General features: G+C 38.6%; 1 protein-coding gene across 1 annotated transcript in view; it reads left to right on the top strand.

Moving 5' to 3' along the window:
* dpy (fibrillin-like protein dumpy) overlaps window positions 1-10516 on the top strand; it is a 78977-nt gene that overhangs the window by 61355 nt on the left and 7106 nt on the right. The window contains 22 exon segments of the mRNA XM_018517061.1: window positions 72-383; window positions 523-855; window positions 947-1243; window positions 1328-1636; window positions 1723-2040; window positions 2159-2485; window positions 2567-2878; window positions 2979-3302; window positions 3397-3702; window positions 3788-4087; window positions 4283-4606; window positions 5072-5398; window positions 6189-6506; window positions 6596-6865; window positions 7239-7427; window positions 7514-7867; window positions 8147-8359; window positions 8537-8734; window positions 8811-9005; window positions 9235-9603; window positions 9737-9952; window positions 10036-10227. Coding sequence (XP_018372563.1) covers window positions 72-383; window positions 523-855; window positions 947-1243; window positions 1328-1636; window positions 1723-2040; window positions 2159-2485; window positions 2567-2878; window positions 2979-3302; window positions 3397-3702; window positions 3788-4087; window positions 4283-4606; window positions 5072-5398; window positions 6189-6506; window positions 6596-6865; window positions 7239-7427; window positions 7514-7867; window positions 8147-8359; window positions 8537-8734; window positions 8811-9005; window positions 9235-9603; window positions 9737-9952; window positions 10036-10227 — 6303 coding nt within the window.

Genomic DNA, 10516 nt, shown 5'->3' with positions numbered 1-10516 from the left:
TATATATATATATATATATATATAAGAAAGCGATATATAAAAGTGATACTGTAAATATTATATTATTATAGTTCCCGATGAAAAGCGTGAACCATGCAAGCCTTCTCCTTGTGGCCCCAACAGTCAATGTACCAACAATAATGGTCAAGCTGTCTGTTCCTGCTTGCCTCAGTTTATTGGAACTCCGCCAAATTGTAGACCAGAATGTTTAGTAAATACAGAATGTGGTTCGAACCGAGCATGTGTTAATCAAAAATGTGTAGATCCATGCATCGGCACTTGTGGTCGCGATGCTCAATGCAAAGTCGTACATCACAGTCCTATTTGTGTCTGTGCAAATGGCTATACAGGCGATCCTTTCATCTATTGCTTCGCGGTGGCAAGTATGTTCTGTAGGATACTATAGCTTTTTTATAAAATTTTAAAATTTATTAAAATCAAGTTGACCTTATTAACTTTTGATTAATGCTACCTATTTTTATATGCACTAAGAATGTTAATATTACTTATACTTTTCCGTAGTTTCGAAACCGGAAGACCAATATCTAAAGGACCCATGCTTGCCCTCACCTTGCGGCCCCAATGCCTTATGCAGAGCCATTGGTGATGCACCAGCGTGCAGTTGCATGCAAAATTACATGGGTGTTCCACCTAATTGCCGACCCGAGTGTTCAATAAATTCGGATTGTCCCGCTAATAGAGCTTGTATCAGAGAAAAATGTAGAGATCCTTGTCCAGGATCATGTGGTCTCTTAGCGCGTTGTTCTGTTATTAATCATACACCATCATGCATATGTCCTGAAGGCTATACTGGTGACCCCTTCATCAGTTGCAACGTTCTACCTCAGATACCTCGTAAGAACTTGAATTTTCGTCATGTTATTATCCTAGCAAGCATATTACTTACTACTCTAAATCACTGCAATTTGATCTGTGCACATTTCAGTACTTCCCCCAGACCGATGCAATCCATCACCGTGCGGTCAGAACGCACGGTGTAATAACGGAGTTTGCACATGCATACCCGAATACTTAGGAGATCCTTATGTCGGCTGCCGACCAGAATGTGTGATTAACACCGATTGTCCTCGCGATAAAGCATGCATGCTCCACAAATGTCGCGATCCGTGCATTGGGACATGCGGCGTTAACGCGGAATGCATTGTTGTTAATCATTTGCCCATGTGCAGTTGCCCAAGAAATATGACTGGTAGCGCATTTGTATCCTGTACACCTCTTCAAGGTTTGTACAACTCTTAAGCGCGATGAAAGTATTTGTTTCGAGAATATTTCCTGGTGTAAGAGTGAAATAATTATTATTAAATAGATTCAATCATCGTGGAACAACCGTGCAATCCGTCCCCATGTGGTCCAAATAGCCATTGTCGTGTGTCAAATAATCAAGCCATTTGCGCGTGCATCGCCGGCTTTAGAGGCGCTCCACCGTCCTGTAGACCAGAATGTCTTATAAGCGCCGACTGTGCCCGCAACAGAGCCTGCAGCAATCAAAAATGCATTGATCCATGCCTCGGTGCATGTGGATTAACCGCACAATGTACCGTCGTGAATCACAATCCTATATGCAGTTGCTCGCCTTTGTACACGGGAGATCCATTTGTTCAATGTATTCGTCAACGTAAGAATTTCATGAAACTAGAGACTTATATTATTATATATAATTTATATTATGTCAAGACATTTGTAACACTTTAAACATTGCAGCGGAAGAACCACAACCACCCGTAGACCCCTGTCAACCTTCACCTTGCGGTCCGAATGCGATATGTCGAGTCCTCAATGGCGCCCCATCGTGCTCTTGCTTACCCCAATTTATCGGCACTCCGCCTAGATGTAGACCGGAGTGTGTTAGTAACAGTGAATGCCCTAGTCAACAAGCTTGCATTAACCAAAAATGCCGTGATCCTTGTCCGGGATCGTGTGGTAGAAATGCTGAATGTAGAACTGTAAGTCACACCCCGATGTGTATTTGCGCCAGTGACTTTACCGGTGATCCATTTATCCAGTGCAATCCCCGACCAAGTAAGTTTTGAAGAAAAGCAACTATCGCAGAAAATACGCGTTACATGATTTTTATTATAAATTACATTTGACATATTATTTTGATAATTGTTAAACAATTTATGGCCCTCTATTTTAGTCGACACACCGCTAGTTCCATTAAATCCGTGCCAGCCGTCACCATGTGGTGCAAATGCTATGTGCCGTGAAATTTCTGGCTCAGCTTCCTGTACTTGTTTGCCCGATTTCTACGGAAATCCGTACGAAGGTTGTAGACCCGAGTGTGTAATAAACTCTGACTGTACATCCAATCGAGCTTGTATAAGAAACAGGTGTCAGGACCCTTGCCCAGGAACATGCGGTGTCAATGCAATTTGCGAAGTTATCAACCACATACCGGCGTGCAGCTGCCAATCGAGATATACCGGAGACCCATTCAAATACTGCGAACCCATGCAGGAAACTCGTAAGTGAATTCAAACATGTCCGTTGTTATCAGTCATTTACAGAAACACGTTATTTCATTTTTTTGATCGATCTTGCATAGCTCCGGTGCCTATAGGCGACCCTTGTCAATTGTCACCATGCGGTCCGAATAGTCGATGCCTCAATGTAAATGGAAAAGCCAGTTGTTCGTGCCTGCCCACTTATCAAGGAATTCCCCCTGACTGCAGACCTGAATGTATCGTTAGCACAGAATGTCCTATAAATCGCGCGTGTGTCAATCAGAAATGCGTCGATCCATGCCCAGGTGTATGTGGTATTAACGCTAAGTGTGATGCCCTGTCCCACAGTCCATTCTGCAGCTGCGGACCCAGTCAGATTGGAGATCCCTTCGTCAAGTGTTTCGACATGCCCTGTAAGTTCCGGTTTAAAAGTTTACTGTGAGAACATCGCGTCACTGAAAGATAGTCCTTCATATATACGCGCAGAAATTGTTATATAAAATTTTATTTCAGTGATGCCTGTACCAACACTACAAGTAAACCCTTGCGTCCCATCGCCTTGTGGGCCATTCTCCACGTGTCAAGACAGGGGAGGCTATCCCTTTTGCACGTGTATGCCTAATTACATTGGATCACCACCTTACTGCCGTACCGAATGTTCAATTAATTCTGATTGCACCAGTAATAAAGCTTGCATTAGAGAAAAATGCAGAGATCCCTGTCCTGGATCCTGTGGTTTTAATGCCTTGTGCATTGTAATCAAGCATACCCCGACTTGCACATGTCTCGATGGATACACAGGCGACCCCTTCAGCAACTGCTACCTGGCACCCATGCGTAAGAGCTTTTGTTGCTCACTTATACATTTTTTTTTAATATAAACTAATATAAAACAATCATTCTTCACACTTGCGTCTTTCGATTCCGGCAGAAATTCCTACAGTAACATCAGACCCATGTAATCCGTCGCCATGCGGACTGAATGCCGATTGCCGTAATGGAATTTGTAATTGTATACCTGAATATCGTGGTGACCCATATCGGGAATGTCGGCCGGAATGCGTGCAGAATTCTGATTGTCCATTCAATAAAGCTTGCGCGAATAATAAGTGCGTGGATCCCTGCGTCGGAATCTGTGGCCAGAATGCGGAATGCGCGGTTATCAATCATGTATCCACTTGTAGCTGTGTCAAGGATTATGAAGGCGATCCATTCACTCTCTGTAAACGTGTACAATGTGAGTCTCCCTATTTTTGTTTATTCTCTGAGGAGTTCTGTCATTGAAAAAAGCCAATTAATTTTACCACCTTACATCTCGATAGCACGCGTCAAACCCTGCGAGCCCTCCCCTTGCGGACCTAACAGCGTTTGCCGTGAATTTGGAGATCAAGCCTCATGTTCTTGCCTACCTGGTTACTTCGGTATCCCGCCAAGCTGTAGACCCGAATGTCTCGTTAGCACCGATTGCGAGCAGAGCAAGGCTTGTGTGAACATGAGATGTCGCAACCCTTGTGAAAACGCTTGTGGCCAGAACGCGCTATGTGTTGTGCGAAATCATAATCCAATTTGCAGATGCCCCGTTCAGCATTCCGGTGACCCGTTTATCAACTGTTTCCCCATAAGTAAGTAACTACCCAGGATGCTGCAAATAATGCAAACATCTAAGAGACATTGTATAGGCGTCTAAAATTTTAGAAGGATGAATGTGTCTTTTGGATGTCTTCTTGATGACTCTTCGATTGTGTTTGTATTGTTGTATTTGAGATGTCTTTTCTTTAACTTTGAAACAAATAATGAATTTCTTTTTTTATCGCCAGCAACACCGGACGTAGAACCCACCAGGGACCCGTGTTACCCTTCACCATGTGGATTGAACTCGCAGTGCGCAATATCCGCCGATAACATACCCTCCTGCTCCTGTTCGCCCACCTTTATAGGATCTCCACCCAATTGTAGACCCGAATGCCATGTAAACAGCGAATGTCCCACCAATCAAGCATGCATTAAGCAGAAGTGTACCGATCCGTGTGTTGGATTATGCGGATTCAATGCACTGTGCCAAGTCACTTTGCACCAAGCCCGATGCACTTGTCCCGAATCATACACTGGAGACCCATTCACAGTTTGCTCTGAGATAATATGTAAGAAAATCCCCGCTACCTTTACCCGTAATAACTGACCTGATGGACATATTACTTCGGCATCTTGTCAATCAACATTTTAATCTCTAAAACTTGATTTCTTGAACTCTAGATCTTGTAAATATCCTTAGTGTATATAATTGATGTATTTAAAAGAATTGCACATGTCAATTTTTTTGTCACATATTGATCTTGCATCATTTTTTAAACACTATACTCGACTATCATACCGATACGTGACAAAATATCTTTAAATATATGTATTATATATATGTTACACTTTTACATGTATAAAAACATATACATTGCATGCAACAGACATATATTTATTTACTTTTGTTCGTATATGCAAATAATACTATTTTTTAAAAACATTAATTTACACATAATATATACTGCATGTATAATCTTTAAACCGTATAAACTATGACTATGAAATTAATTATGTGTTTTCTGTTATTTTAGCAATTCCAACACCGTCGGTACCATCTAGACCGTGCAGCCCATCACCGTGTGGAATAAATGCGTACTGCCACGAGAGATTTGACACAGCCATTTGCGAGTGCGTACCAAACTATAGAGGAAATCCGTATCAAGGCTGTCAACCCGAGTGCCTCGTGAATACCGACTGTCCAAAATCGCAAGCATGTATAAAGACGAAATGTCAAGATCCTTGTCCTGGTACTTGCGGCGTTGGTGCAACCTGTACCGTATCCAATCACGTCCCTATTTGTTCTTGCCCATTGCCAACGATCGGAGACGCTTTCACACTCTGTCAAGTCCCTATGGAAGGTAAGAGTTTGCTACTTATATCTTCTCTCTTTCTAATTACACTGTCCAACATCATTTTTCAATACGAGTGTGAATAATTATTTCCGATGTACCTTTGCCTATTGAATCCGTTAGTCAAATTTGGTTATCACATCACAATTTTGAGAAAAACGACATGAAAGAGGTAAAACAACAATGGCTGCGTTCAGCAGAAAAAGCAGCTTTGCAACTGTTGTAAAATTCTTGAATATGATTGGTTTATATATTTAGATCCAATGAGGAACTAAAGGCAAGACCAATCATATTGAAGAATTTTACAACAGTTACAAAGCTGCTTTCTTTGCTGAACGCAGCCAATGATTTAAAAAATTTTGATGATGTTGCACTCATCAAATCATAATGAAACAAAATAAAATGCATTTTAAAGTTTAACGTTGATATTTTCGCGTGGTTAATGAAATTTAGAAAAAAATTCGCTGCTACTGCTATGTTATAAAAATCTTTAAAATAATATCATTTTTAGTCTCTTTAACATCCTTTTTCTCAAAATTGTGGCATGATAGTCAAATTTGGTTAACAGATTCGTATTCTGCAAACAAAAATACATCAGAAATGACTATATATTCATACGTGTGTTGCAAAAAAAGAGATCAAATTTTGTCGAACAGTGTTATGTATAATTTAATCATTTATCTTTCTAATTGAATAAAGAGCTCTTAAACATAAAAGATTAAAACGCTGTATCTTTTAAGCTTCCTTTCTTTTTTTTATGATGGACATTATTAATTCCTATTATTATTCTTGTGTTTAGATAAGGAAACGGATCCGTGTTATCCATCACCGTGCGGTCCGAATACCGTGTGCGAGAAAATTGGTAATACGGCAATTTGCAAATGTTTGCCTGGGTTGCAAGGCGTTCCAACGAGTATAACTGGTTGTCATCCGGAGTGCGTCCTCAGCTCGGATTGTCCGGGTGATAAAGCTTGCATACAGAGTAAATGTAAAGATCCCTGTTCTCAGAATGTGTGCGGTAGCAAGGCAGTGTGTAAGACGATCAATCATAGCCCACTTTGCAGTTGTCCATCTCCGTTGATCGGCAATCCTTTTGAGGAATGTTATACAAAGATCGGTAAATATTGAAAAATTTTGAATTTTGTATAAAATATATTATTCTCAGATTGTTTCGTTGTTATTATAAAATACGCATTTTTGTTTTAGAAACCAATCCTTGCAGTCCATCGCCTTGTAATTACAACGGCGAGTGCAGAGTGAGAAATGGTGTCGCTGTTTGCATTTATCCTGAATGCGTTATCAATTCAGACTGTCCGCGTGATAAAGCCTGCTTTTCGCAGAAATGCAAAGATCCCTGCATTGGCGCGTGCGGCATCAATTCTATCTGTCAAACCGTTAATCACAAGCCAATCTGTTCCTGTCCAATTGGATTCATGGGTAATGCGCGAGTGCAGTGCACAATTCCAGCCCTTGAAGGTAATTAATATTTACATCTGAAGAATATATCAATACAATGTTAGATATATTTTTGAAAATAGATTGTTAAATTATTATTATAGTTAAAAAAATTAATTCTATTTTCTTAAATATGCATATATTACATTATTCAGTAAATATTCAAATTATGTATAGATAATAATATAACGAGAGAGAGAGAGAGAGAGAGAGAGAGAGAGAGAGAGAGAGAGAAAGAAATACTGATATTAATATATAAAAAAAATTATTCTGATAAAAAGCATTAATATGTATATCGAAAATAATTAATTTTAGAGTTAAATTTATGAAGAAATGCGTTTTTTATTGTTGTGTACATGATGACAAAATTTAAATTTTAATTATATTTTTGCAGAACCAATTCCAGAATGCACACAAAATTCCGAGTGCTCAAATGACAAGACCTGCTTCAATCAAAAGTGCGTTGATCCGTGTACTCTTGATTCTTGTGGTCTTAATAGTCGCTGCCATGTGCAAATGCACAGAGCTATATGTATCTGCAATGATGGTTACACTGGATATCCTCAGCAATATTGTCATCAACGTGCGTTAAACAAATATACACGTATTTAACTGATATATCTTTTAGTTATATAACACACATCAACTTTATTAATATTTTTTTTACAGTCGGTTGTCGTAGCGATAGCGAATGCCCATTAATTCAATCTTGCATTAACAACGAATGTATTGATACCTGCCTGGTTACACAGTGCGGTATTAATGCAATGTGTACCACTGATGGGTATCATAAAACTCGATGCTATTGTCCTGATGGATATACGGGTAATCCTTACGAAATATGCGAAAGACCTGAGTGCACTAGCGACAATGATTGCGCTCCATCTTTGGCCTGCCGCAACTTAAGATGCGTCAATCCTTGCAACTGTCCACCACCAGCATTGTGCAATGTTGTCAATCATCGGCCAGTATGTAAATGTCCACCTGGTTATGTGGGTAATCCTTACACTTCGTGTCTCATGGGTAAGAATCCATTTTAATATTAGGTTTATATTTGTAAAGTACATTAAAAGTGTATTAAATTAAGTAAAGATAATCGCTACTACATATATGCTATTATGTATTCAATATAATGAGAAATATGATTATATATAGACCCTTATATCATTAAATTATTGCTAGCAAAGTTGAGAAGGTACATTTAACAAGTGATAATTTAGATTAGATGCTGTAAAAAATTTACAAAGTAACAATTAGTTATGATTTGATAATATGCTTATACAATATCTATTGTTATTTTAGATCTGTTAGAACCAGAGACCGAATGTCAAGTTGATGCCGACTGTCCTAGCAAATTGGCATGTTTCAATGGTATTTGTAAAGATCCATGTACAGAAACGAAACCATGCATCGTTAGTGCTAAATGTAGCGTTGTAGATACTTTACCGATGAGAACAATGATTTGCGAATGTCTGCCAAATTTTGCTGGCGATGCCACCGTTGCTTGCGTGCCAGGTAGACTTTTATCCAAACAAATATATACATATTCATTAATATAGAAAAACTTATCTAAATAAAATAAAATAAATTATTTTTTTTTAAATAATCAAAATTTTCATATAAAATTAATTCAATTAATTGTATACGGTAAAACACTGATAACTAAATTACGAATATTTTGTGTATTTGCAGTGGACAAACAAATTGCTGCGGTATGTGAGAGTGATTCACAATGTACACCGGACATGGCCTGTCTAAACCGTCAATGCATTAATCCATGCACCGTTAATCCATGTTCACCAAATGCAGAATGTCATATCGAAAATCATCGCCGTACGTGCCAGTGTCCCCACGGATACGTCGGTGATCCATTCATAAATTGCTATGAAGGTACTGTATACTTTTTTTCATTCTTCAATGTAAGCGGTCGTACGTTTTTTTATATCTTTGCCTTTTGCATTTACAGAAAATATAGTTCTTGCGGAATGCAGAACAAATACCGAGTGTCCATCCGACAAAGCGTGCATAAATCAATTGTGCCAAGATCCGTGCTCCAGCAATCGTTGTGGTCTAAATGCGGAATGCATCACGATTAATCATCATCCTTCTTGTCATTGCCAACACGGTTTAGCCGGTGATCCACAAGCTCAATGCTTCAGACGTAAGTTTAAAATTGTCATATTGCCATAAAAAATTTATTTATAAACTTTAAATTAATTGAAATATATACATATATATAATCATTTTCTTTGATTTTTTTAAAAGAACAACGATAAGTCTAGTGCATCTTAATGACAAAAAATCTCAAACATGTTGAAAATTAATCTAAAAAATTTTTATACGTAGCACTTATTCGTCTCTATTACACATATTTGTCTCTTTTCTTTCAGCGGAATGTAAGACAGACAATGACTGTCCTTATGATAAAACCTGCCGCAACGATAATTGCGTCTCTCCATGTCTCATCGGTGATGTTGTGTGTGGTCGGAGTGCAGAATGCAGAGCGGTATCTCATAGAGCCCAATGTATCTGTCCGCAAGGTACTCAAGGCGACCCACGTGTGGCATGTATTTCTGCCATCTGCCATTACAATGAAGATTGCGCTGATCACGAAGCCTGTGACAGACTGAATAGAGTTTGCAGACCAGTTTGCGATGATGATGCGTGTGGCGAAATCGCAATTTGTGTCGCGCGCGATCATCAGCCGAAGTGCACATGTCCTCCGGGTACCACCGGAAATCCCTATGTAACATGCATTGGTATGTTGAGTTTTAAAACTTTATTGTTATTTTGTTGTTAACTTTATTGAAAAAAAATTTATTTAAAATTAGTCTATAACAAAGATAGTTTTAAGAGGTTTAGTTCTATCTGATATATTTGTGTGATTCCTAGGTGAATCTTCTATTGAGCCAGAATGCACACAGGATAATGAATGCGCATTGAATCTCGCTTGTATTAATACCAAATGTCAAGATCCATGTATATCCGCTGGTATGTGCACCAGTGAACAGGAGTGCAAAGTCCTGAACACGGAACCACTTCGTACGATGATCTGTTTGTGTCCACCGAATACAATCACTGATGTTAATGGCCAGTGCAAGCAGATTGGTACATGTTAATTTTATACGAAATGTATAATATTTTGTATTATTATTCAATAACTTATTTAATCGTCTATGAATGCATTGCAGTGTTGGGCGACGTACAATGTCATTTAGATCAAGATTGCGCCAATTACGAGACGTGTCTGGATGGAAAATGCGTCGATGCCTGTTTGACAACTCAGTGCGGTTTTAACGCGCAATGTAAATCCACGTCTCACACGGGTATCTGTTTCTGTTCTCAGTACTTTACCGGGAACGCCTACATAGAATGCATAAGAGGTATATAAATGCAGAAATTTTAACTATAAATTGAAGCGTTTCTCGCAATTATTGTCATTTTTTATTTCCTAGAATATATATATATATATATATATATATATGCAGGGAATGGAAAGTTACTTTTTAAAAGTAACAAGTTACAGTTACTCGTTACCGAGTAGGAAAAGTAACAAGTTACCGTTACTAGTTACCGATTTTTAAAAGTAACTCGTTACAGTTACCGTTACTTGAGAAAGTAACTTTTCGTTACTTTTCCGTTACTTTTTTTTAAATCGACGACCAACAATTA

The sequence above is a fragment of the Trachymyrmex cornetzi genome, unplaced genomic scaffold (genome assembly GCF_001594075.2).
Source record: "Trachymyrmex cornetzi isolate Tcor2-1 unplaced genomic scaffold, Tcor1.1 scaffold67, whole genome shotgun sequence".
Classification (NCBI taxonomy): Eukaryota; Metazoa; Arthropoda; class Insecta; order Hymenoptera; family Formicidae; genus Trachymyrmex; species Trachymyrmex cornetzi.
The sequence above is the reverse complement of the archived record's forward strand: the minus strand, read 5'-3'. Positions and strand labels throughout refer to the sequence as shown.